At 35.1% G+C, this 26,441-nt stretch overlaps 6 protein-coding genes across 6 annotated transcripts; 3 read left to right on the forward strand and 3 right to left on the reverse strand.

The window, feature by feature from the left end:
• Positions 1–61: 61 nt before the first annotated feature.
• On the reverse strand, positions 62–2,039 carry LOC106448672 (proteasome subunit alpha type-3). Its single transcript, XM_048777779.1, has 9 exons — positions 1,778–2,039; positions 1,655–1,694; positions 1,492–1,575; positions 1,349–1,422; positions 1,046–1,217; positions 896–942; positions 565–630; positions 371–461; positions 62–293 (listed from the first exon to the last, which is right to left on the reverse strand). Exons 1-9 carry the CDS (start codon positions 1,879–1,881, stop codon positions 222–224), a joined length of 750 nt encoding a protein of 249 aa, XP_048633736.1. The 5' UTR covers positions 1,882–2,039; the 3' UTR covers positions 62–221.
• A 1,038-nt stretch (positions 2,040–3,077) lies between these two features.
• On the forward strand, positions 3,078–5,393 carry LOC106446774 (calmodulin-7). The gene is made up of 3 exons (XM_013888563.3): positions 3,078–3,338; positions 3,447–3,816; positions 5,067–5,393. Exons 1-3 carry the CDS (start codon positions 3,263–3,265, stop codon positions 5,158–5,160), a joined length of 540 nt encoding a protein of 179 aa, XP_013744017.2. The 5' UTR covers positions 3,078–3,262; the 3' UTR covers positions 5,161–5,393.
• Positions 5,394–5,572: 179 nt separating this feature from the next.
• On the reverse strand, positions 5,573–11,538 carry LOC106446773 (protein argonaute 4). The gene is made up of 23 exons (XM_013888562.3): positions 11,353–11,538; positions 10,185–10,448; positions 9,892–10,097; positions 9,589–9,813; positions 9,374–9,510; positions 9,190–9,287; positions 8,997–9,094; positions 8,702–8,876; positions 8,492–8,608; positions 8,294–8,401; positions 8,164–8,226; positions 7,967–8,080; positions 7,710–7,875; positions 7,513–7,628; positions 7,291–7,428; positions 7,058–7,185; positions 6,904–6,969; positions 6,745–6,808; positions 6,556–6,667; positions 6,406–6,479; positions 6,219–6,313; positions 6,090–6,121; positions 5,573–5,998 (listed from the first exon to the last, which is right to left on the reverse strand). The coding sequence occupies exons 2-23, from the start codon at positions 10,443–10,445 to the stop codon at positions 5,823–5,825; spliced, it is 2,769 nt and encodes a 922-aa protein (XP_013744016.2). The 5' UTR covers positions 10,446–10,448; positions 11,353–11,538; the 3' UTR covers positions 5,573–5,822.
• A 2,247-nt stretch (positions 11,539–13,785) lies between these two features.
• On the reverse strand, positions 13,786–17,526 carry LOC106449976 (GDSL esterase/lipase At5g45920). Its single transcript, XM_013891632.3, has 5 exons — positions 17,295–17,526; positions 16,621–16,845; positions 15,638–15,705; positions 15,315–15,479; positions 13,786–15,213 (listed from the first exon to the last, which is right to left on the reverse strand). Exons 1-5 carry the CDS (start codon positions 17,391–17,393, stop codon positions 15,051–15,053), a joined length of 720 nt encoding a protein of 239 aa, XP_013747086.1. The 5' UTR covers positions 17,394–17,526; the 3' UTR covers positions 13,786–15,050.
• A 244-nt stretch (positions 17,527–17,770) lies between these two features.
• Positions 17,771–26,129, forward strand: LOC106448671 (GDSL esterase/lipase At5g45910-like). The gene is made up of 6 exons (XM_048777781.1): positions 17,771–20,174; positions 20,437–20,667; positions 20,964–21,112; positions 21,199–21,475; positions 21,635–22,672; positions 24,491–26,129. Exons 1-5 carry the CDS (start codon positions 19,928–19,930, stop codon positions 21,871–21,873), a joined length of 1,143 nt encoding a protein of 380 aa, XP_048633738.1. The 5' UTR covers positions 17,771–19,927; the 3' UTR covers positions 21,874–22,672; positions 24,491–26,129.
• On the forward strand, positions 24,989–26,129 carry LOC106445445 (NDR1/HIN1-like protein 13). The gene has a single exon (XM_013887006.3). The coding sequence runs from the start codon at positions 25,139–25,141 to the stop codon at positions 25,919–25,921; it is 783 nt and encodes a 260-aa protein (XP_013742460.2). The 5' UTR covers positions 24,989–25,138; the 3' UTR covers positions 25,922–26,129.
• Positions 26,130–26,441: the final 312 nt, after the last annotated feature.

Consider the following 26,441-nt stretch of genomic DNA (forward strand, 5'->3'; position numbering starts at 1 on the left):
GAGCCTATCCCATAAAACGTTCATAAGGAACTTGCAGCAACAATCCCTCGAGAGTTATAAGAAGTCGTAGAAGAAACTGTCGATATCAATAGTGACGAAAGTCCCAAAAGTTCATGAGAAACTGCAACAATTGCCCCTAGAGACAAAAATTCAAAGTCTTACAACAGAACACCACCAAACGATGCAATAAAAAAAAACTAAATTTAACCCATTTTCTCAGTTTAGTCAGCATCCATCTCCTCGAGTGCAGTTTTAGCTGCCGTCTTTGCTTCCTCCAGAAGATCATCAGGGACCTACGATGAGACCAAATTTTCAGATTAACTTCTTTTTGAAATCATCAATAAGCAGCACTTATATATATAAGAACTACCTTCTGATGCTCTCGTTTTGACTCCTCACATATCCAGCTCATCTCCAATTCAAATGCCTTGTCTTTGGCTTCGTCATGTAGCTTGTAAATGCTGCACATGAAAACTCACATTAGACCTTGCAACCACCGAGGATTCAGAAGCAAATGGTTGTATACAAATCATCAAGCATATAAAAGAAGCAAGCACTGCTCACATTTTCGCAACTTCAATAACGCCTTCCTTGCATGTCATCTCAGATAATTTCAGTTTCTCAATTTCCCTGCAAGAAAACCTTGATCCATCAGAACACTTGTATGCATAATAAATAACGCCTTCCACAGATCAAAAACAGCCAAACTCTATACAATCCAGAAACATGTGTTATAAACTCAATCCCTTTAACCATAAAAGCTAAACTGATCCTTCGTGAATCAGAATCAGAATCAGGTTGACTACGAAGTTAGTTAGAATATGCTTCAGACAAGCAAGCAAAATTGGTCAATCCATAACAAAACAACCAATTAAAGTTCACACAAGTAGCTTACGTTTTAGCAGCTTGTTTCCCTTTGCCAATGGCAGCACCAAAATATCTCTGCAGGATAAAGAATCCATAAAATTTAAAAAAAAAGCTTGAAGTCGACATCAGATATCTCTCAGTTCAAAAGGGGACATAGAAAGAAAGAAAGAAGACTTACGTATGATATCCCCGATGGCTCAATCATGTACAGCTGAGGTCCATCTTTATCATAACCCCCAAGGATAACCCCACATCCAAAAGGCCTGAGCCACCAATAAAGGGTACACAAATGCACGTAGCTTGCAACACGCTCTGAAAGTTCCTTCACTGGTACAGCGTCCCCATAAACACTAAAACACATCATCACACAATCAGTAAACGATTAGTGTCCATAAAATTCAGATTTTTCTACATTTAACAAGTAAATATTAGCAGCAGAAGCTAAAAAAGATGAACACTTTCCAATAATAAGAAGAAGAACCTCTCATAACTTCTGGCTTCGGATTTGGCCCTTGCAACAATTTGCCTGCCGTCAGCTGCAAGCCCAGCAACGGCCTATAAACAACATAACAGGATCTCCTCAAGATAATGAAAAGAATATATATATGACTGAAAAGTATATACCATGCCAGCATGACGATGAACAGAATGGATTCTGCGGTTAGATCCTGGTAGCATCATCTTCGAAGCAATAAGTTTCTCCACACCCTAAGAAAAAGATAAAACCTTTGTCAATTCTACATAAACCTAAAGGGGTATTAAACTAATCTGAGGAGGAGAATCAAACCATTACGATCCCGTCCTTGCACTTGATTCCAACAACAGTTCTGCGAAAGAAACAGAAAATACGAGATTTTTAAAGCCCTAATTTCGATTTCCAAAGCTAAAAAGGGGAAAGAGTAGTACTAACCCACTGTTGTCGACGGCTTTGGCGGCGTACTCGATCTGGAAAACACGGCCATCGGGGGAGAAGGTCGTTACTGAGAGATCGTATCCAGTGCCAATGCTACTCATCTTTTGATTTGAGCGAAGGAGAATGGGGGGGGGGGGGGAGGATTTCTTTGTTGTCAAGCCAGAAGAACACCTTTGTCTCTGGCCGATGGGTCCTCGATTCTGTTCTTATCGGGCTTTTTTGTTTTTAGTTTTACCCATTTAGCTGCTTTTTTCAGGTTTTATTATAGAAATTTTACACACACCACTATTATATATGATACCAATACTGTTTTAGTTTTTAATAACATTTCTATAATAAAATAATCATTTAAAAAAAGTAAAACTAAAAATAAGAAATTAGAATAAATAAATAAAAAAATTAAAGAATCCAATATCTTCACTTTTAACCTAATGTTACATCGACGATTTATAAATTTTATATCATCTATCCAAAAGGCATAAAATTTTGAACAATAAAAAAATTCGAATAAAATCTGTATGACCTAAAATTATTTTTACTGGACTTAAAATCCATTACTTAACAGCTGTAGATCCGATATAAAGAAAAATACACAACAATACTCAATTTCTATGTCTGGTTCGATTAATCAGGGCGAGAGAGCAAATTTCCCACTTTTTCTCAATGTCTCATCCCATGCCAGCATCAAGCTCCAACTTACCAATGACGGATTTGGGATAGTAGCAATTCCGATGTCAAAAAGGCTCTTAAACTTGCACAATGAACATATGTTCAAAGTTCAAACCAAGTCAGATGAAAATCTCTCAATTTAAAACTAAATAGCTTTTTTCACTTGAACTCTGATTAGGCTGATTTGAATTGGAGATGAACTAACTGTTTTTTTTCTGTGGTGACAATTTAGGGAGTAGCCAAGAAGTATGGGCAACATTTTTTTCTTGTTCTCTCTTATTTGGAAAGATATATTCAATTGAATGCAAATGTATTTTTATCAGTCCAATGCGTTTAAAATGGTGTGTTTTGGTTAACATTTGATGGATGGATTAAAGTATAAGATGAACAAATTATAAAAAAATCTTCCATCCTTTTATCTTTTTTATTTTCAAAGAGATATTTGTCTCTTGTTTATCTTTTAGTAGAGCATTATGTCATTTGATTCCAATTTTTATGGCTGATAAAATAAATTTTTAAAGTTTGAGAAAAAAAACTGTCGGCAAAAAAACATGTATGGGTTGGTCATACACTCATACATCGTATGTTTGGTCCTTTTCTTTTTAATATAAAAACGAATTCTTACATCAATTCCATCGTTAAGTAATAAAGAAAGGCCCGCTGGAGAAAAAGGAGAGAATCGGATGCTTAAACTATTGTTAGTTGCCTAATGGGCTTTCTTCACTTTTCTTCTTCTTTATAATCTCACAATTCGTCTTCTCTCATTTACACACCCAACCAACTTTAATCTCTCTCTCACACACACACAAAGAAATGGCCGATCAGCTCACCGATGATCAGATCTCCGAGTTTAAAGAAGCTTTCAGCCTCTTCGACAAGGACGGAGATGGTCAGATCTTTCTCCTTCTCCTTCTCATTGTGATTAAGAATCTGTCATAGTTATTTAATTCCTCATTGGTCGCAAATTGGATCTCTATATCTCGATTTATTATTACAGGTTGCATCACAACAAAAGAGTTAGGCACAGTGATGAGGTCACTCGGACAGAACCCGACAGAAGCAGAGCTTCAAGACATGATCAACGAAGTGGACGCCGACGGGAACGGAACCATAGACTTCCCCGAGTTTCTCAACCTGATGGCTCGTAAGATGAAGGACACGGACTCGGAGGAAGAGCTCAAGGAGGCGTTCAGGGTTTTCGACAAGGACCAGAACGGTTTCATCTCCGCTGCGGAGCTGAGGCACGTGATGACCAATTTGGGGGAGAAGTTGACTGATGAAGAGGTGGATGAGATGATCAGAGAAGCTGACGTTGATGGAGATGGTCAGATCAATTATGAAGAGTTTGTCAAAGTTATGATGGCAAAGTGAGGATAAACATTTTTACTCAATCTCTCTTTTCTTTATTCTTATTTGATCATCTAAAGAACAAGTCTTTATGCTGCTTTTTTTTTATTGAATTTGAAGAAGGCTGGTTTTGTTTTTATTTTCATATATTTGACTGTTCATCATCATACATTCGTTGCTTATTCGTCTTTTATCATTTTCCCAAGAATTTTATGTTTATAAAGTAAACTATTTCTTGACTCTGTTATATTTTTAGAAAACGTCTAAAGAACAAAAAGTTTACTTTCACGAAATATCTATACTATTAAAAGAAAAGTCACAACTATGACTCATGTGTGATTTTTAAAAAATGAAATTAATTTCTAATATTATCATTATTATAGATTTAAATAACTCACTTTCTAGATTATAGGAACTAAATAATATGTCTACTACATTATAGAAATTAAATAATTATCAATCTTTTTCTAACAAAAAAACGTGATCTGAAAACAACCAATTCAATAAAAAAATATACGATAAAATTATTATATTTTAAAAATATACAATAAACTTATATTAATATATACTAATGTAAAATTAAAAACAAAATATTTATATAAAAATAAATAAAAATAAAAACCCGCGCAGTTGCGCGGATCGAGATCTAGTTAATTTTAAACTTGAAGGTAGTTTGAATTTAAATCATACAGTTTCTTTGTTTTAGAATTAGAACATGATTTAAGTTGTTTTAAGGATGGCATTAACTCAAATTCATATCCGTGTTTTTCTTATCATACGCTTCACATAGATGCAAAAGTAATTTAATCGATAAATGGTTATAGAAAACCAATTTCGAAACAAACATTTTTTAATTAATACAACCAATAATGACGTTGGCGAAAAACAATTACAACCAATGAAATAATATTCAAGAAATTCGAAAAGGGAGTGTTACCAAAAAAAAAAAGAATACGAAAAGGGTAAAAGTAGGTAAAAGCAAAGTAGGCATCCACTTACTTTGTGAGTTGGAACAAAAAGAGTTTTTTTTTTTTTTTTTGTCACAGAAGAACAAAAAGAGTTTTAAAACTATTCTTTTAAAGGAAAGCTAGATATGTTTATGGGAATAAAATCAATAATACGAATGGTAAGCAGCGAAAGCCAGATAGATGAAATGATAAATTTTCGAACATTTAGTTGTAATTGTACCTAACCTTTATTGTCTTCTTTTTCACTAATTATTGTCGAATCTTAATTGGTTCCTAATTACTCTTCTTTAAAATGTGTGTAGGAGAAGACGTAAGAGTATGGCGGGGAAACCTAGCAGCAGTACTGAACGCAAAGAAGAGAGACGTCGCCGTAAAAGTCATTGCCGTATTCTCTGATCGCCCGGATTTCAATCCCCCGCTCTTCATTTGCTTCGTGTGTAGAGAAATAAGAGATTTGAACCTCTCAACCCAATAAAAAAATTCTAAATATATCATTGAATGAATTATATGTTTAGTTTTTAACAATATCAGGGTGGTTTCAAATATCATGTCGCTTTGGTTGAACATTCGTAACGACCATCGAAAGTCCTCGAAATGATATTAAATAAATCTAAATATATTTTTCTAAATGTGTACTATAAGAATAAACCTTGGTAAAAATTAGGATTTTTTTTTGTCAACATAATAAGAGTTCTTAAATTCAAATATATTTTTTAAAAATATCAGTTTTCCTTAAAATATCAGTTTTCCTTTAATATTTGTCTCGGTGGTTATATTCACTGTGCGTCTCTAAATTAAAGCTTAGAGATGCACAAAATAAATCATCCCAGATTAAAAACCACTTAAGAGTCAACGGGCCAAATATATTCCAAGCCCCCTACAGGCAACAAGACTGGCGAATGAAGTCACAAAATACATACCATATCTATTGTTTAGTTGCCTTAACCACTTCAAAAGAAACCGATAAAAGCCGATTACTAGAGTACTTAAAGAGCCAAAGTTGGGGAAAAACAGACTGCTGCTGCACATTAGAGTTTAGAGAGATGCTTCTTCTACACCTAACAGAAGAACATGGAGTTGGCGACGTTGTCTTTGAGTTTAGGGAGCTGCGCAACAGAGACTGGTCCTGGAGCTGTCACGCCACCATGGCTCGAGGACGTCTCAGACTGATCTTCAAACTTCATGAACGTTCCTAGCTGAGCAGCTGCCAAGTGCGCATAGCAGATCGGTGCAACTGCATAAGAACCACAAATGTCTCGGTTATTAAACAGACAACCAGAGACTTTCAAATGTCAAACACAGAAAATAATATGGGTTTAAATTACCAACAGAGATGGCGGTTGTGCTTCTTTGGTACCTGTAAAATGGCGAACAACGAAACAAATCTGTTCAAAATGTAATCAAAACACAATAGAAGCCATAAGAGTTAGAAAAAGGTTGAAACTACTACATACACGTAAGAGAGCGAGTGGACGAGCTCTTGAAGCTCATCAGGTGAGAAATGAATCTCATCATACAGGACGTGGTAATGCGTAGGACGTGTTGTTCCCTAATTCAAATACACACAAGTGTCGTAAGAAACAAAACAATAGTGGCAATCAACAACAAACGTAGCTTTCTAAGAGTTGAGATAATACTTACAATCATCCCAGCGTGGGCACAGAGATAGAAGTCGTTGTTCTTTGGGTGGCAGATTTTGTTGTCGATGATAGTCCCTACAGAAACAAACACAACATGAGATCATGCATGTTATGTACGTGTTTTAAAAAAAAAGGTTATAATCAAAATCACCTGGGGGAACGTTGTCAGGAGAGTTTGGCTGGAAAAACTTGGTGTGGTGATTCTTCTGAGCCACCAACAAGAGGAACTTTGGGTTCCAGTTCTCATCTAGAAGCTTGCAGGCCTGGGAAAAAGACAGAAGCAATCAAATTCCTAACAGTTGAAAAACAATACGAAACTGTTTCTGTATGATTCAGTTACCTCAATGATCTGATCGAGCTCAATGTTCAGAACCTGGTTGAACTGAGATTCACTAACACCATCCCTAGAAGTATTGAGACATTTAAACAATCACATATGAGAAACATACGGAACGGAAGAATATAAAGATACAAGTTCTGATGTAACAAAGTAAATTACCTGAAGATTATGATATGCTCTGGCTTTCTCTTACCCGAGCTGGTGTAGAAATCTACCAGCAACTCCCTGCAAATCAACAAAATGAAATTACATTAAGTACTTAAACAAAAGGAAGAGCAAGAACAAGGCACAGAGAGAGTTGGTGTATAAGTACTTGATTATGCCATCATCTTCAGTTCCATTTTTCTTGACGAGTGACTCAATCATCTCAGCCTTTGAAGGCTGTGTGCGTACAGATGCTCTGTATTTCGAGACTAGAGGCCACTGCCTTGAACTCACCACCTATGTAAAAACCATACACAAGACATCAGCATCAAAGAAAGAGCACAAATCAAAAGGTTTATGCAAAAGCAAACAATATATATAGTAAAGAGTAAAATGTATTACCGCAGCAATGGAGGGAACATCAGACTGTCCAGGAGATCCATGTGAAACATCCATCCCAAGGATGATGGTTGGAACCTTGGAAATGACGGTAAAGGCTGGAGTACGCTCCACACTCAACATGGAGTTGAGGCCACCAAGCTGTAGAGTATATGCATCAGAGATTGTATACAAGAAGCAAAATGAACGATTGGTACAAAGGAAAAAAAGAAAGACAGAGATCACCTTTGCATTGATCTTCAGAAGACAGTTGGTAAGATACTGATCATTAGGCTGCCTCACCGGAGCCATGCATTGTGTAACGATGCCGTATTCAGTTAAGTTTTTCTTCTTCCATGGCCCTGAGGAGTAGCAAATTCAAATTTTAATCAAAAGGAACATTTAACAACCTAAAGAACTTGAGTTGAGAGATAATATCTAACCGTAGATGTCGCAGTTCTTCCTTTCGGGGAGGAGACACAGAAGGAACTGAGGAGCACCAGGGAGCTTAGACTGGATCTCTTCAAACATCTTCTCTACACGAATCATAGGAGGAGCACGGCGAAACTGATGACCCTCCTCAAACACATCAAATGGGGCAGCAATTTCCTGTGACAGAAAGCAGTTTAATACAAATGGTGATGATGATGATTACAAAACAAGTTTCCAAGAAACATGAAGAAAAAAGAATCATGCTTACAATTCCTTTCATTCCACCAATTCGGATTAGATCATCAACCAGTTGACGCACGTTACAGCGAGCAGAGAAATTTGCTACAGCCCATTTATCAATCTTGGTTGGCTCCACAAATTGCTGCAACAACAAAAAAGAGGGAATCAGAACATCTTTCTTACATGAAAAAGTAAATACAAAGAGAGACAGACAAGACACAGCACCTTGTTGTTGAAATTCCAGCGACCATTTCTCGGAAACAGTTCATCTCCACGTCCCATTTTCAGCTGAAAAGAAAACAAAGAGGACATTAAAGACAATTATTCAAGTCAAAACTAAGTAACTGTACCATACCTTGGGAGCTGGCAGAACACGACCCTCCACCTGAGTAAAGTTGGAGCTGATAGAAATCCCACATGAACGCAGGAGAGGTTCAGCGTCATAGTTGCTCACTTTCAGCGCCTGAAAACATTAAACCAAATATAAATATAAAAATTCCAATCCTCTTGACTGATAAAACATAACAACTATGAGAGAGTAAAGACACTGTACCTTTGACAGAACATTCATCCTCTCTTGCGGCTTCTGTCTAGATTTCTCAACCAGGGCAGATCTTTGGAAAGTGTTCAGAGCCTTTGTGTACCTCTGAAGGGGAATCAATGTGCAGTGCTGCAAAAAGTTCCACAAAATAACAAACATTTTAGGATGGACTTCGAGAACATAAAACAAGTGAATACTATGAGAAAAAAAAAAGAGGGAAACCTCAAGGGGGATATAGGTGGGTCGCTTTGGCCTCCCAACATTGACGCAAGGCAAATCCGCAGAGTACTGCAACTCTAGGTTCCGTTCTCTGAGGAAGTAGTCATACACCGTTATTTCAACGGTTTCAGACTCTCCATTCTCATTCTTGGGTGCGTTCCTTGGTCTATACTCAAACCTACACAACGGTAACAAGCAAACATCAGAGAGACCTTTCTAACTTTGAAAGGGATCACACAATGTCAGCAAAGTAAGACATAAGCAAATACAAAGTGATTTTGAGAGAATGGCATCTTACGTTTGTTCCCTGCAAGGCTTGTCACTCATGCCAGTGATCCTGTACTCCTGGTTTGAGGGGCTGACTTTAATCCTCAGATTCTTAAGTGTTCTTTTAGCCTATTTAAAACATCAAGTCAAAACGTGTTGAGCTAAAAAAAAAAAAAAGCAAGGAACCTGCTAAGAAAATGACATAGCCACGTTTAGTAGATTACCTTAGACCAGTCAACCGTAAAGGGATCCTTTGCACCTTGGTTAGCAATGACAAAGTCAACAAGCGGACCAGGCTTGATTATCATAGTGGTTGTAACATCTGGCATAAGAACAAACAAAAGACATCAGACACTATACTGTTGCTGCAACAGAAAGGAAACACGACGAACAGGTGAAACTACTTACCCATGTTGAGTGACATTCCACCTTGTGTTGTCCGGAAACTCGAATGGAACCCTCTACATCCCAAGATGTTACCACCAACAGGTTCACAGTTGCTCGGGTCATTGTGGAAGAAGGACTGTCTCACAAGCAGGCAACCTCTGCAGTTTTCCCAGAAATTAATTAGAGAGACAACACAAAAGATATTAGGATCATGAAAATGAAACATATACACTTACTGTCTAGCAGCATGCTGTCGAAGGATGATGTCCAACACCCTTATTGCCTCCTGTGAATTCTCGGATTCTTGCCCACGCATAGCGTTAGCAAGAGCTTGGAGAGGAATTTTTGCTGCGTAACTGATCTCGACTCTGAAGCTCTTGGAACGGTTAGGCCGACGAAGTCTTTTTCTATCACCGTCACTTGGCTCTTCATTCCCATTGGGGCTTGCGTTTCCATTAGTCCTGCTCATAAAACATTGTCAGTAAGAATCATAACTCAAGCACTCAAGTGAAGGAACAATGTGATGATATCTTTTTTACCTGGCGGAAGAAACTTCCTCAAGGACCACGGAGAAATCCATTTTGTTGCTGGGCAAAGCTCCAAAAGTGAACAGCGTCTTCTCTCCATCGTAGGCGAACTGCTTGCCATCAAGATCCGAGTGGTACGTCTCATGAACCTTGTCAAGAACTTTCCTTCCAACCCCTTTCTGCTCAACAGGACGCCCATCATCATAGAAGAGCGCCACCTGTTCAAGACAACAAATAATTCTATTGGTTAACATCACTGAAAACAAAACAGATTGAATAAACATGACAGTAGCAAGAAGACATACACTGTAGTGGTAGAAGAATCCCTGAAGATTTGCAACTTTGACTCCGAAGTGATTAGTCAAAAGCTGAATCTTTTGACCCTTTGATCCAAAGCCTGGACGAGCCATAGGTACTCTTAGGTTCTTCTTCACAGCAACTTCGGTTTGAACCCTCACAGGCTCCACGTTGGGCGGTATGACCGGTGGAGGAGGAGGCAGCGCGTCGGAAACCCCACTCCCATTTGCTGACTCGAGCTCAGCTCCATTACCGGTAGTAGCATCCATGTTCTACACACACAAACAACAACAACAACAAAAAAAAACTCAGTTTTCATCGTTGAGAACATTTACAGATTAGTTCAACATAGAAAACCAAGAAAGGTGAATTTTTTTTACGGAAACCTCAGTAAAGTTTTCACATTTGCAAAGGAAACCCACAAAAACAGAGATCACAGAGTAAAGTAACAACCTTTTTAAGATTTTAGCTTCTAGTTCTAACAAAGTTTCCAACTTTCATTCACAAGAACCCACAGAGAAGTAAAATCTTTGACTAAAACTAAAAACCACCCAACAAAAATTTTGAAAAAAGCATGCAGGTGTAAATAAACATGTAAGAACCCCCAAAGAAGTCAGCTTTCATCACATATTAGCTAAACACAGTCACGCTGAGAACATTCACATGTTTATTTTAATAAAGAACCCAAAAAGATGACATATTTCAAGCAAACATCAGCAAAAAAAACTCACTTTAGTAAATAAACACACAAACAGAGTGGTGAACTTTATAAAAGATGACGCAACAAAAAAACAAAAAGATGCAAGCTTTCATCACATACTAGCAAAATACAATCACTTTCTAAGAACATTTACGGCTTTGTTCAACATGTAAAAACCCAGAAAGGTTAATTTTTTAAACGGAAACCTCAGTAAAACTTTCACAAAATCAGAGATCACAGTAAAGCAACAACCTTTTTAAGATTTCAGGGAACAAAATAACCCATAAGAACAATGCATGCGACGATAGACAAAAACTCAAGCTTTATCGGAAAAAAAAACACTTTACTTCTAAAAAAGCACAAACACAGAAGCCACATTACGAAGCTATGAAGCTAGAAAGCATAAACCCTACAGATTAAAAAAATCCACACAAGTCTTAAACAGAAGAAATATTTGCGAAACCCTAAAATCATACCTCTGAGTGTATCGATGAAACGAACGCGAAACCCTAAGACGAGACGAGAGATTAGTTTCTGAGATTCTCTTTCTTTTTCCCTTTCTGCTCTGAGCTAAAATGGGTTAAATTGATCAGTAAACAGTGGAATATATCCAGGATGGATCCTTCGCCCTACGGTTATATTCCTCTACTATGCGGTGCATATAACAGTAACCTGCTCTTATAATGTTAACCGTTCGATTCGTTTACTTTACTTATTGACTTTTCTTGAGCTATGATCTTGACCGCTCGTTAGTCTATATAGATTTATTTTTAAGTGAATCTGCTCTTACAATCATAACCGTTCGTTTAAGGGATTTTGTTTAAAGACGTTCCAGGATATACGATCCTGATCGTTCGTTAAGAGTGTCTTTATTCCGTAGACTTTTTCTTGGAAAGAGTTTTTATATCCCGCTACGATTATTTTGAATTTTTAAATTCGATGTTTTTTTTCTTATTGGTAGTAGTGGTAGACAAACTGTCCGACGTGTCCGTAATAAAATTAAATGCGCGCATTAATCGACACGTACATTTACACAAGTTATGGATATATGTCTAAGCATATAATTAAATTATATTAGTGTATACTTATTTAGTGATGATCAACGGGACCAGTATAATGCATGTCTCCTAAACTGTGATTATTGTGAATACGATATTTAATTATTTTTTAAGCTCTAATCATCTTGTCTAGGCTTGGTTAATCCTTACTGTAATCCACTTTACTTCCTGACAAAAATATATATTAATTTAGAGATTCTCATCCGCAATTTTTAAATTTCCCAATGATAGGAGATTAGTTGAATTCAGTTAAGAAAACTCTATTCCATCTAATCAACTATGGGGGTTGTCTCTTTATAGAGATTATATTCATAGCATACGTTCGTGAGATGATAAATTATTATTATTCAGTGTTGCCTTTTGTAATTTGCAGAGCTAGATGGAGAAGGAGAATATACAGCTACGCTCTAGAGTCTGACCATATTAATAATATTTGGCAGGCAAGCTAGCTAGATGGTACTGGAAACCTTATTTCACTTTTGAAAGAGCGTTACTAGCATTTTTAGAGCTTCGTAGTTACAGCTCAACAGAGATTAGATATCTACTCTATGGAGTTCAATGGTCTTTTATGAGTTTATCTTTTTAATTTCACTACTCTTATCCATGTCTTATTATTATGATTTCTTTTTTGAAAGCAATTGTTATTATGATTTCTTACAACATGATTGGGTAGTCCTACATTCTTACTAGTTAAAAATGAGGTGAAGTTGTGAGCTTTATTGGTTTTATTGTTTATATATATTTGCATTTTATGCAAGTTATGCATTCACGTAATCGAAAGATTTAGTAAATATGCTTTTAGCTTATTCAAGTTATGCATTCACCTAAAGAACCCACCTCTCGATCAATTTTTTAGCTTCTCTCTCCTAAATCCTCTCGCTTCTCTCATCTCTCAAAACTGATAATCTGCTTTCACCGGCGTGTGCGGCTTGCCGCCGCGTCGGTGCTCCTCCTCCCCCCTCTCTTATTTTACCTTTGCTACGTGTCTTAGTCTCCTCTCCCTTGCCGATATGCTGAAGCACTGAGTTTGTTGTCTGATGATGGATTTGGGATACGACCATGGCGTTTCTCCGGATCTGTCTTCACCGGTGAACTTGGTTGGACGGCGAGGTTCGTGGAGCCGCAACTAAGAGCGGAGTCGGCGTTTTAGGGTGGCTAGGGTTTTGATTCTCTCGATTTTCAGATCTGTTTGGTGAGACATTTCCCTACCGGTTCTGGAGGCGCGTGATCTTGGAGTGGGCTCAATCTGCATAGATCTGGTTCTTTTGGTCTGTGTCGGTGAGGGGTGGTGATCCGGAGTTTTAGCTTTCTGCCTTGGTGTCTCGGCGACAGCTAATCCCGTTCATGCCCAAGTAGGACGTTGTGGGCTATGCTCACTCGACGCGCGACGGTTTTGAAGTTTCTTGGCGGTGCCAAGGGTTTTCTCCCGGCGGCGCGTGTAGCTTAAAGGATGGTTTAAGCGCGTGGAGGTGTCTGGTACTCAGGCGTCGGCTGTCTGGTCAAGCTTCTCCTGTCTTCGTCCTCTTCGGTTCATGGCGATGGTGTTTGGAAAGCTCGTATCCCGGTTCTGATCATTCCGGGTTTCAGGGTTTGCGGGGCTTGGTTCTTCAATTTCCTGGGCATTTGTTCTGTCTCATTTGTTCCATTTTACCAAGAAAGGAAACTCCCTCTTGTTCTAAGAGAAGTATCATGGGAGGCGTTCACGGGTTCGTGGTCATGGAGCTCGGTTTTCACCTCTGTGGCGGCATGATTAGGGCTATCTCATCCCAGTGCCGTGGTGGTTCTTTTGATTTACCGCGGCAGATTTGGTTCTTTTCCTTTCAGTGCAGGTCCCGTTGTTTCTTTGATCTAGCTGCCTCCTTTTCATCCCGTTCTTTCGGCGTTTGGTGTTGCGTGCGTACAGGTTTGTTGCTCCTCACCTTCCCTGCGCTTAATTGTCAGTGGTAGTACTTGTTTGGAAGCAAGTCAGGATGCTCCGGCTCCTCTTTGGATTAACAGCAATTGGTTGGTGAATAGGATGTAAGACCCGGAGTTTGCTAACGCTACTTGCCTGTGTAGTCAAACCATCTAAAAGCTGCCATTGTATGTCGTACCTATTTTACTTGCTTCTTACTTGTGAGCCACTGTTATCCCCATCTCGGGTTGAATATATTCGGATTGTGTTGTCATGTTTTCCTTTTAGTTTCAAGTTGTATTTTTTTTTTCTTTTGTTTCTTCTTTGTAATCTCTGTATTTTTTTTCTTTATTTCAATATGAAAGCCAGTTAAAAAAAAAAAAAAGATTTAGTAAATATGACTTGTAGTGTCTTTATCGTCATTCGCCATAGATAGATTAACAAAATTGATCATGCTGCCCAAAAATCAATTCTTTATTTAGTTTTTTAAAACAATTTTCTTTATTGAGTTGTATGTGTATTTGCTATCATTGTTCACATTATCCACTCTCGTTTTTAAAAAGCAAAATAAACTTGGGAAGATGAAGTCGAGAAATGTCTTTTGTTATTTCATTTTCGCTCAAGTATTACAATGGCTAAAGCTTCTTATTCATACTAAAGTCTAAACCCTAGCTCCTCATATGAACGTGCACAGGTGTCGTCACTACACTGCATAATCTGGATCTTGTACCGCAAAGCTGTTTGCCAGCGTGACGTTGGACGTCTCTTTTGATTTAACCGTGCAGTCAGACGCAGCTCTGTTCTTATCCTCTGTTTTGGGAGCCATTGGAGAAAGGCGACAGGAATGTGCAGCTGGCGTGGGCTTGGTTTCTTTTAGGCCCAATATTGGCGATGTCTTTGGCCCAGAACTTGTAACGACTGCGTTGTGATCTTGACTGTTGATAGGTCAAGGGTTTAACTAAATATTGTAGTTTCGGTGATTTTTCATATTCACGACGACATTTATCTATCGAACCGTAGTCGTTGGACATGCATAAATGTGTAGTTGGAAAACTACTACTATTATAGAGATTTAGATATGATAGTTTACGTATGTGACCCCCAATATCAAACTTAAGCAAAACTTAAATATAGTTCAGTTCAATTAGAGCAGATTTTGTGTGTGAACAATAGCGCATTATTCAATCGAAGGATTAACGATACATTATGATTATGAAAAGCATCATAACTCATCAAAGGCTGTGAGAGGTTTCTTTGGGTCAACGTCTTCAATGAGGGGAAGATCCACAACTAAGTCCTCAGCTCCAATACCTTCTCCTTTAAGCGTATTTGTAACTTCTTCAAACACCACTTTGTTCCCGACCCGACTCAAATGTAAACCGTCCCTGGATTCCGAAAGAACAAACAAATTTTAGAAAATAACAACTAAGTAAATACATTGGCTGTTTCCAAAATTGTAACATATGGCATGGGAATACGTAGTTACCATAGACATTCAGTTTGCCAGTTCGGAATTTGCTGCATCTTGGACCAAAGATCGATGGCTGGAATTTGGCATTCATTAGCTACGGCTACACACGCTTTTGCGTATGTTCCTGCTGCTTCGTTTGTTCTTTCTGGCAAGCCTATCGTGTTTTCGATATAAGGATATCTAGCAATGTTTAAGATTATTCAGTTATAAAATTTAGTGGCAAAAATTATATAAAGAGAGGTTATGCATTTAGGAAATCTATGGTAGATTTTGAAAAAAGAAGAAGCAAAAGGGGATAAAATGTTGAAAGTGGAGAAAGTTAGAGATATATGTCGTACCGGAGCCGAGCCTCTTCGTCGATTGGTGGTGGAGTTATGAGAATAATGACCGTTCGTGGCCAACGATTCTGAAATTAAAAGCAAAAGTAAACTTTATAATTATACGAATTCCATTCTTTAATTAAAAATGTATAAAGTATATTTTGCATTTTACTTAGTGAATCAACAAGTATATATTGGTGCTGTTAAAGCTACATATACTTTCCCAAAAGAGAAAAATGATCAAAACAGTGGCCTTTCCAGTCAAACGATTAAATATAACATAATAGATTAATATTTATAACGTGTACTATTAATATTTATAACGTGTACTTGAGAGGCATATTATGAAAATTTTATCTTTTTATGATAACATATATATAACCTCATGTTGATCTTTATAATTAGAAAGATTAGCCACTATACATGTAATTTCATTTTCTGAAAAAAAAAAAAAAATTCATTTTCTGTTCAATCTAAAGTGTTATCAAGATCACCATTCACCACTTACTAAAAAGCAACTAAATAAATCCATGTCATCTTTTGACCACAAATGATTACATTCTTTTTTTTGGAGACAAATGATTACATTCTAGAACTACAATTTTGACGTTTTTTTAAGATGGTAATCAAATATATAAATTAAATATACACTCTCTTTTAAAAATAATTAAATATACACATGGATAAAGATACACTAAATTTTTGTAAGAAAATACATACTTAAGTAATTTATTTTCCTTTCTGTGTTTGGTATTTACGTTTGCAAGTTTTTCTAAAAAAATATCTGCAAACTGCAAAAACATTTATTCAGAACTGCAAAAATATTTATGGAAGCCTGTAAAGATGTGTAAGATTTCAGACAATGTTAATTTCTTTCACAATATATATCCAAAAACAATTGCCTGAGATTATGTTTATACAATAAAAGTAGAATTCAGTTGAATTTTTTTGGTTCAATTATAATTCAATTGAATACGTAGTGGATATAATAAAAATGTCACCTTGAGAAACGAAACAATTAAGCGAAGATTCTGTTTATATTCGAGAAGTGGCACATGCTGAAACCCCGAGCATCTCTCCGGCAGACACGCATCGTTGGCTCCAAAAAATACAGTCACTGCCGATGGATATGCTCCGCCGTCTCCCGCTGCCGGAAAAACTCTCTCCATCACTTTTAATGCCCATCTCGTGTTATATCCACTGTATCCTCGTAACACCATATCAGCCTAAATTTTTTTAATATAGTATCAGAAAAGTCATTCGAAATTAGTTAATATATGCTCAATAGGGAAAAAATTGTTAAGACGTAAATGTGATTTGATATTACATGAATCCATTTCACAGAAAAAAGAAGATATATTAACATGTTTATTTTTTTAAACTAAGATATGTTAAACTTTTTTACTAGTACAATATGATGCTTAATTTCCTGAAAATTATTTTTCATAACGAGAACCAATAAAAATCTATGAAAACCTGGTAAAAAACAATCTATAAGACCAGTTCAAAACAAATACATATATCAAACAAAATGTTAATTTTAATTGATTTCAACTGAAACTTTGTGAATATTCATTTCTCCACTGTAAATTAGATGTTACAAGATGTATATAGTTTTTTACATAATAGAGTAATTCATACAAAACTGTGTATTTATAAAGAGAAATATATATACCTTGCGCCGGAGAAGATCGGCGAGAGAAGCTCCCCAGCCACCGTCGCCAAATGATTCTTCAGTGATGGAGTCGCCAAAAAGAACGACCTTAGGCCTCATCTTTTGAATTTTCTTCCTCTTCGAACTTTCACTCTCTCTCTCTCGCTCTCTAAAGTTTCCAAAAGAAAACCCACTCTAGTAGTCTCTATTTTCCCGAGAGAATCTAAACGGAACAGTGTATAGTGGTTTCGCTGAAGTGGTCGTGTTTAATTTACTAAAGAAAGGCTTATTATTGATGAAAGTAGTAAAGGTTTGTTATTGGGACAAACAAAAATTAAAGTCGATGCACTAAATGCTCCCATTGCCACTAGTCACCGACCTTACATGATTTATATAATGTGTAAATTCCAATTGAGAAATATAGGCTTAATAAACTTCCAAACATAAGGTATGACCAGTTTACCACAATGGAAGGATACAAGAGTTAGTCGAGAAACGAGAGTAGATCACATGTTCTGAACGACACTGTCAAACTTTGTAGTCGAACCCATTCAATTTCAAGTGTTTAGTAAATAGTTCATCCGTTTCATTTAGCTGTGTTTTACGTTTATTCACACAGATTAAAAAATATTTAATTTTATATATTTTCAAAATAAAAACATAATTACATTACATATACATTTAACATATTTCAACAAATAAAAAATAAACTACAGAATATTGTTAATAAATTTTGTATTGAAATTAAAAAACAACACTTGTTTTTAAACGGAAATTTCACTTTACAACCATAATTAAACTGAAATGAAAGGAGTAATAAACAATTTGCTTTGTTAAATTAATAAATAAATATTAATTTTGAGTAAAGTGAAAGAAAACGTTAAACATGAATTCTAACTATAAAAACCTTATATATAAGACAAAAACATGAGATTCTATAAATTTACCATATTTATTTACTTATCGAGAATAAGTATTAATTTATAGATTTGGATTGTATAACCCACAAAATTCTTAAGTGATTTCTTGTAATAAGTAGGGTAAAGAAGATTTTCCGTACTATACATATCAAGTTACTTCCTTATTTTGTAAAAGTACACTAATTTATAAATACACACAAAGTAAAATTCCTAGATTTTACAATATATTTTTATTTATGAATAAACATTATATAAATAAATATTAAATCAATGACAATAAATTATAATTTAAAAATAAAAATAGATATTAAAATTAACTAATATTTATATTATACTATAATCTAATAAAACTAGTTATAATTGATATATTAATATTATAAATTTTGATAGATTATTTCATCAATTTTGAAATATATTAATCAAATACGAAATTTTTTTAACAAATACATTAACTCGTTTATATTAAATTTCTATAAAGACAAAATTTAACCAATGTGAGATATGTTACAAATTGTACTACTCTATTTTGTTTTAATTTAGTAAAAACTAAAATAAATGTGTGACACAACAAATGAATAAACGGTTTTACTTTTATTATTATAAATTTATATTTATATAAAATTTACATTTAACTAACAAATATTATCAAAAAATTATATGAAGAGATGTTATTCCATAAAACATAAATATTATAAATCAATGCAGTATATTAAACTTGCAATGAATATTATATTTAAATAAAATATTATTACTAAACTATGATACTGTGTTAGTACATTTTAGTTAATAGAATAAAAATATTTTTTTAAAAAATTCTAAGATAAATTAATCTTTACGAATCCTATATATGAATATATAAACATCTTAAGTTAACGCTTTTGTATTTCAAGAATTTAAGGCTGAAATCTAAATTTATATACATGTAATAAAATGAAAGATACATTTTCATAAATTATTTAATATATTTAAATATTTAAGTTAAAAATCTGTATAGAATAGTAATTATATTTTTTAATTATAAACTTAAATTTTCAAAAATAATTAAGATATATAATATACACAAATTTAAATTAAATAATAAAAACATTTAAATACAAAAGTTATGGATGCTTTCAAGTAAATAATTTTTGTAATAAATTATTTTGTACTTTGTCTCGTAGTTCAAAATCTAGTTATTTTTTTTTTGTTTTAATAAATTAGCTTTTTCATTTTGATTTCGCTTTAGGATTTTGGACCTTCTGGTATACGATTGTTTCAGGAAATGTAATATTTTAATATGATATAGGACTTTTTGAAGTTGTATTTTTTGTCTAGATATGAAGATAATTTCATTTAATATGGCTGGTTAGAAATTAAGAAAAATTCTCATATTTTGTTAATTCAACTTTGTTATTATTATTAGTTGTTTTGATTCCTGTGTGTACAGTTTTAGTCTTTTAGAAGCATTTAATCTCAGCTTTTATTAGTATAGAAATCTTTACTACGGCACCTAACCCTAATTCTTGTAGGTTGCCTGTTTCTGCTTTATCATTATAAGGCTTATTTATCAATCAACAAGAAAATAACAACGTTACCGAACAAAAAGGTCACATGCGTATTTCTAACGTTAAACACTACAGTTATGAAAAATTTATGATCTCATCTCATAAGTTTCAGTATAAAAACTTACTTCGAATGTTCATGCATGCATAAATTATAAAACATCAAACTAAGTAAATAAAAAAGACCGATAAAATGAAAATCAATATGCTGGTCATTGCTGCATTCTCCTTTTTAATCGCCGCGAGGTCACTACCAGTGAAACCAACGCTTAACTACGAGTCCATATTTAATTTTGGAGATTCTTTAAGCGACACTGGAAATTTTCTTATCTCCAGTGATGTGAGCTCTCCGTCCATCGGTAGACCACCATACGGTCAAACTTTCTTTAACCGTTCAACCGGCCGTTGCTCTGACGGACGTCTCATCATTGATTTCATTGGTTAATTTCTCATCTCCTACTCCCTCTCTCTTAAAAAATTATCATGGCCAGACTCGGAAAATATGCATAGGAGAATAATTTGTTATATTCGTTTCAGTCTCTTTTCAATTTTTACAATATAATTAACCAAAATTCAGGATCCCGGCTTCAAATCCACCATATACATAAAACGTTAAACTAAAATATGCACCAAATGAAACTTACATGCATAAATTGGGATCTCCTAAAAACGTACGTTTTTTGTATATGTGACTACGTGCAGCTGAGGCAAACGGATTACCGTACGTTACACCATATCTCCAAAGCGTGCGAACAAACTTTTCGGTGGATTTCAATAAAGGAGCAAATTTTGCAGTGGCCGGAGCAACGGCGAATGACTTTAACTTTTTGAAAGAAAGAGGTCTTTCAGTAACATTGTTGACGAATAAGACATTGGATGTTCAGCTTGATTGGTTCAAGAAATTGAAACCTTCTCTCTGTAAAACAAAGCCAGGTAAATATAAATATTAGAGAACACGACTAAAATAACAGTTAGATTTTGGAAAATACCTGACAAGAAACCGGAAAAAAAAACTGATGGTTGTGATTATTTCTGTCAATTTTTACAAAACGGTAAACCTGACACATACTTAGATAAAAAGTACACTGTAAGGAAATTGAGACATTATGCAAGAGTTTGCACGAACATTTAGCAAAAAAAGAAGAAGAAATCATTTGATTTGTAACAGATAATATACCTTAATTAAAAATTTGATGGTGTTTTTGGCATAATATAGTTTATTTTGGCAGATTGTGACCAATATTTTAAGAAATCTCTATTTTTCGTGGGAGAAATTGGTGGAAACGATTATAATTACCCTCTATTAGCATTTCGGAGTTATAAACACGCCATTGATTTGGTACCATCCGTCATTAACAAGATCATCAACGTCACAAGCGTAAGTAGGAAACATTTACGTTAAATGAATTGTGTTTAAACGTTAATAACATTCGTTTATCAACTATCGGTTTTGTTTAATCCTAGGCCTTGATAGAGGAAGGTGCAGTGACGCTGGTGGTTCCGGGAAACCTTCCGATCGGTTGTTCGGCGGTTCTGTTAGAGCGATTCAGTGATGATAATAGATGGCTCTATGACACAAGGAACCATTGTCTTAAGCCGCTGAACAATATTGCCAAGCTTCACAATACTAAGCTCCAGGAAGGCCTTGTGACTTTAAGGCAAAAGTACACTCATGCTAAGATTATCTATGCTGATTATTACGGTTCAGCTATGCAATTCTTTAACTCACCTTCCAAATACGGTACTCCGATTTCGATAATATTTTCTATAATAAATTAAATTTGACGTTTAGTGAGTTGACAAAAAAACTCAGTTAAATTGTGTATAGTAAAATAATAAATACTGATAAAATAAAATTTGATATACGTTTGATATCTTTTTCTTTTCTTTTGCGTTATAGGTTTTACTGGAAGTGTCCTAAAGGCATGTTGTGGAGGAGAAGATGGAAGATACAACGCAAAACCAAACGTAAAGTGCGGCGGAAAGGGTTCAACGACTTGTGAAAACCCATCAACGTATGCAAATTGGGATGGAATCCACCTAACCGAGGCGGCATACCGCCACATTGCAACTGGTCTCATCTCTGGCCGTTTCACCAAACCTTCTCTTAGTAACAGTTCATCATTTTCCAAGTTCTAATTTAGTCACACGAAATATATAAGCTTTAATGGAAACTCCTTTGTAACGAATAATTAATTGGTATAAACTCAAGTGCTTAGCGCAATGCCGAACGTTCTATTTATGTTTGATTATTCAGACTATCTCACATTTGGTTATCCAAAAATAATGTAAAAACCACTTGCAATTTTTTTATGCTTTTTATTCTATTTACAAATTTGGGAACCTAATCTTTCTTAGGTTTTTATCCTAATATATTGAGGATCTCATGTGTAAATAGTGAAATAATTCGTTGTGGGTAAAATGAAACAATAACTAAAAGCAAATTAACTCGATCAAACAAAGAGATTATATATAATCAAGATTAATATTTCTATGATTTGGTCGGCCGAACAAGCCGATTTAAGATCATTGATTTTTTCCGGATATAAGCTGATAAAAATATTAGTATTTAGCGTATAACGAATCAGAATCCAGGATGGAGATTTCCGGTTCGATCGGTCTGGTATTGAAACCAGATCCACTTGTCCTCTTACTCCATGGGGCATTGAACAGAACAACAATGTTGGTACATTCGATGTTCCTCTTTAATTAATATTTAGTGTAAACATTTTAGTTTAATTATTATATTTTTAAACTGGGGCACTTTCCCAATACTTTAAATGGTAAAGTATGAACTCTCTCTCTTTTATACGGAGTATTTTAGTAATCCTTGCAAGGGTGGCATTTCTCGTCTCCTTCATTTTCTTCTCCGAGAAACCTCATAATCCTTGCGAGAAAGCAAAAGGAAAACAATCTTTGCTTACCTTCTCTTTTTAAGGTATGTGCTATTTCTTCGATACACTTTCTTTATTTTCTCTATGATAATGAATTCTAAAAAAATCTTTGATTTTAGGGCTTGATTTTATCCATGTTTTGCAATCTTTTCCGTATATCGATGATCATAAAAATGAATTTTAGAACAACACAGAGACTAGAGAGTATATAGTGAACGATTAAAAAGCGTGTGCGTGTGAGGAGTATCTTTTATTTGTTGTAAAAATATTTCTAAACCAGAGTAAGAATGGTCACATAAAAAATGTGCATCATAACGATGCTTGTGGTATAAGATAATTCTATGTTTTTTGGTTTTCTGTTGATAGTCTCTTTGGTGCCACTTGTTTCAGACGATTAGGTTGAACCACTGTCTTGTTTTTTTGATCCAAATCAAAGCTATGACAGTTTCTGCACCAACTTGCCATTTCTGTATTGACTTTTGATGATATGATATTCATAAACAATGTTAAACTTTTGACTGGTTATTAATTTAAATTACTGAATTCAGATTTTATCTACTTTATATCTCCGGAATAAGCAAGAAACTAGTTCTGGGAAGAAAGTTATTCACATTTTGACTGGTAAATGTTTTAAAAGATAGTTCAAAAGGCTAAATTTGTTTCCAATATATATTCAAGGTTAAATATTAAACCGCTGAACTAAATTGAAAGAAAAATCTTCTTTGTAAAGTTCCTTATTTTATGTTTATATTCTTAATATAAAATGATAAATAGTTGTTTGTAATTTGTATATCGATAATTACTATTATAAAGATATAGTTTTTTTTGATCAAATAAAGATATAGTTAGTTTTTACTTTTTAGTCAAAGTCTAAAATAAAAAAAACCCATAAACAATTTAAACTATTCATGTGATGCAGACTAACGTGCACTCCACCACAATTAATGGCACAATGTGATCTCCACATACAATTATTAGACATCTTGACCTTTCAAGAAATAATGTTTTTTCCGTATGGCATATTATTCCGTATGGATTCATTACATAACTTTATGTACAAACTTTATGCTAGAGCAGGGCATTCGGATTTTCGGTTTCTCAGATTATTTTCTTTTGGTTTTTCATTTCTTCGGTTTTGGGAAAATGTCACTTAGTTGTACCGTACTACATTCCGGTTTGAAATACGGTTTATTTGGTTTGGTTTTAGGTATATTATTGTGTTTCGAAGTAAACCATCATTATTTCATAACAGCCAAAATTGTCTCAGAATTGGTTTATGCGATAAAAAATTAAAAATCTGGTTAATTTCAGTTTATTTATTTATTATGACCGATCGGTTTATACGTACCGATCCGAACTGAACCAAAAAACCAATTAATTTTTTAATTCTTCATATTCGGTTTGTAACCAAACCATACTTAAAACCAAAAACTGGAAACTTTCGGTTCGGTTGGTTTGGTTCATTTTGGTTTAAACCAAATGTCCATTGCTACTTTACACTCATTTGTAATGTCTTATCTTTAGGTAATGGTTGCTGATAGAAAGAAGAATGTATTTTGGATATATAAAACCAATTTATTATATATATGTATACATAATACATATAAGTGTTTGATGTTTTGTTTAACCAAATATTAACCGGTTTTTGTTTTAAAAAATATATTTTATAAGATATCACCTTTCAAATATCGTAAACTAGATGATTTTATGTGTCATGTGCAGATATATATATATATATATATTATTCATATTTTGTTTTAAGTTCATTAATTTTTAAAAGTATAAAGCAATCATTTGTAGTTTTTTTATTTAATTTAATTTTTAATCTATTAAAATTATTTTTCATTTTTGTTATTTGGTAGTTTTGGTCAATTTCTGGTAACTCAATTTTCAATGGAAAAAGTATCATTTGGACTACGGCGGTGACGAACCGTGTTGCTTTTCTGCCTCTTAGCTGTATGTAACTCTCTCATCACTATATATAGACTTTGTTCTTTAACTTGCGCTTGTTATCTTACTCGTGCGCACGTAAATTTTATTTTATTTATATGTGTAAACAAATTTATAAACTACAGTTTTATTTACTTGTTTCGTTGCTTCTGTTTGAGATATTATATTCCTTATAAATATTATAATAATATGCTCTTGAACTGTTTCTTTCATAATTATATATATAGAAATGGAGCTATTGGCCCTGTTCCCTGTTGGACTGATTCATTACTAATCACGTATTAATTTACTTGCTAATCTGAAAGAAACAACAAATATTAAATAAAAAATCCACAGTAAATTAAATGTGGGCCCTCCACATGAGCAACGCGTACGATCTCCTCTTTTTTTTGTTCTGTACGCGTTATCGCCAGCTTAAATATTTATTGCAATTGTTTACAAAGAAACGCTTCTCTCTATTAAACACTATCTCTGTTTTCAAATTCAGTTTCACTTTCAATCACTTCTTCGTTTGTTTCTCAGTTACTTTTGCAGAATCAATCTCTCTCTCTCTCTCTCAAATGGCTGAACGAGTCCATCCCGCTGATTCACCACCGCAGAGCGGCCAATTCTCCGGCAATTTCAGCTCCGGCGAGTTCCCGAGAAAACCAGCTCCACCACCCGCCACTTACGTGATCCAAGTCCCCAAGGATCAGATCTACCGCGTCCCCCCGCCGGAGAACGCGCACCGTCTGCAACTCCTCTCCCGGAAAAAGCCCAATCGCAGTCGCTGCAGGTGCTGTTTCTGCTACTTCCTCGCCGCAATTTTCACCCTCGCCGTCCTCGCCGCAATCTCCTTCGCCGTTCTCTACGCCGTCTTCCGTCCCGAAGCTCCGAAATACTCCGTCGAGGGATTCTCGGTCTCAGGCATCAATCTGACGTCCCCGTCTCCGATTTCTCCCAGATTCAACGTCACCGTCAGGTCGCGTAACGGTAACGGAAAGCTCGGGATCTACTACGAGAAAGGGAGCAGTGTGGATGTTTTCTACGGAGACGTCGATCTCTGTAACGGCGCGTTGCCGGTGTTTTACCAGCCGGCGAATAATGTGACGTTGGTTAAGACGGCGTTAACTGGATCGGGGATTCAGTTAAATAGTGGCGCGCGGAAGGAGATGCGTAATGAGCTGAGTAAGAAAACGGTGCCGTTTAAGGTGAGGATTAAAGCGCCTGTGAAGATTAAGGTTGGTTCGGTTAAGACGTGGACGATAACCGTTAAAGTTAACTGCGATGTTACGGTGGATAAGTTGACGGCACCGTCCAGGATTGTGTCGAGAAAGTGCAGCCATGATGTGGACCTTTGGTGATTTTCTAATTTTTTTATCCAAAAACTGCAAATGACATTAAAAAAAAAACGAGAGTACAGAGGCTGTTTTGGATTATAGGATTTTACTGAATGTTTTTTTGTTATTGATTGCGTTTTAATGTTTTTTTATGAATCATACATACATTGTGAATTTGTGATTGCAAATGAGGAAATTTTCCAATTTGAACTTATTTAATATTAGTTGAAAACTTCCTCTTTGGACGATTAAAGATTTGCGAAAAGAAAAACCAATGAAATGCTTAGCTATGCTGTGGAAGGAGTCAAACAGGGTTTATTAAACACCCCCAAGTGAAATTAAGTTGATCAAAAAGGCTTCCATCTCAGAGAGAAGAAAAGAGCTAAATTAAAGTATCATCAAAAAGTTAATTACTTTCGACATTCATTACATGGAGGCGTTTGGTCAAACAAGAACATCCCCCCCCTCCCCCACACCATTTTATGCCAATTTACTGATTAAAAAAAGTCCTATTTTGATGTATATACAAAAAGTAGTCGGTAAT

Source organism: Brassica napus, chromosome A4, assembly GCF_020379485.1.
Source record: "Brassica napus cultivar Da-Ae chromosome A4, Da-Ae, whole genome shotgun sequence".
In the NCBI taxonomy this organism is placed as follows: domain Eukaryota; kingdom Viridiplantae; phylum Streptophyta; class Magnoliopsida; order Brassicales; family Brassicaceae; genus Brassica; species Brassica napus.

Bases quoted from the DNA above. Each gene is read 5' to 3' on its own strand.
- LOC106448672 (XM_048777779.1), bottom strand. From the start codon at position 1,881: ATGAGTAGCATTGGCACTGGATACGATCTCTCAGTAACGACCTTCTCC. The intron at 1,218-1,348 runs GTTCTTCTTCTT...GATGTGTTTTAG, and splicing joins GAAGCCAGAAGTTATGAGAG to TGTTTATGGGGACGCTGTAC. The intron at 462-564 runs GTGAGCAGTGCT...TTTCATGTGCAG, and splicing joins GTTATTGAAGTTGCGAAAAT to CATTTACAAGCTACATGACG.
- LOC106446774 (XM_013888563.3), top strand. From the start codon at position 3,263: ATGGCCGATCAGCTCACCGATGATCAGATCTCCGAGTTTAAAGAAGCT. The intron at 3,339-3,446 runs GTCAGATCTTTC...TTATTATTACAG, and splicing joins CTTCGACAAGGACGGAGATG to GTTGCATCACAACAAAAGAG. The intron at 3,817-5,066 runs GTGAGGATAAAC...AAATGTGTGTAG, and splicing joins GTCAAAGTTATGATGGCAAA to GAGAAGACGTAAGAGTATGG.
- LOC106446773 (XM_013888562.3), bottom strand. From the start codon at position 10,445: ATGGATGCTACTACCGGTAATGGAGCTGAGCTCGAGTCAGCAAATGGG. The intron at 8,402-8,491 runs GTACAGTGTCTT...TAATGTTTTCAG, and splicing joins GGATGAATGTTCTGTCAAAG to GCGCTGAAAGTGAGCAACTA. The intron at 7,186-7,290 runs GTAATACATTTT...GTTTTTACATAG, and splicing joins ATGTTCCCTCCATTGCTGCG to GTGGTGAGTTCAAGGCAGTG.
- LOC106449976 (XM_013891632.3), bottom strand. From the start codon at position 17,393: ATGAGGCCTAAGGTCGTTCTTTTTGGCGACTCCATCACTGAAGAATCA. The intron at 16,846-17,294 runs GTATATATATTT...AAAAAAATTTAG, and splicing joins CCGATCTTCTCCGGCGCAAG to GCTGATATGGTGTTACGAGG. The intron at 15,214-15,314 runs GTAACTACGTAT...TTCGGAATCCAG, and splicing joins TGGCAAACTGAATGTCTATG to GGACGGTTTACATTTGAGTC.
- LOC106448671 (XM_048777781.1), top strand. From the start codon at position 19,928: ATGAAAATCAATATGCTGGTCATTGCTGCATTCTCCTTTTTAATCGCC. The intron at 20,175-20,436 runs GTTAATTTCTCA...GACTACGTGCAG, and splicing joins TCTCATCATTGATTTCATTG to CTGAGGCAAACGGATTACCG. The intron at 20,668-20,963 runs GTAAATATAAAT...TTATTTTGGCAG, and splicing joins TCTCTGTAAAACAAAGCCAG to ATTGTGACCAATATTTTAAG.
- LOC106445445 (XM_013887006.3), top strand. From the start codon at position 25,139: ATGGCTGAACGAGTCCATCCCGCTGATTCACCACCGCAGAGCGGCCAA.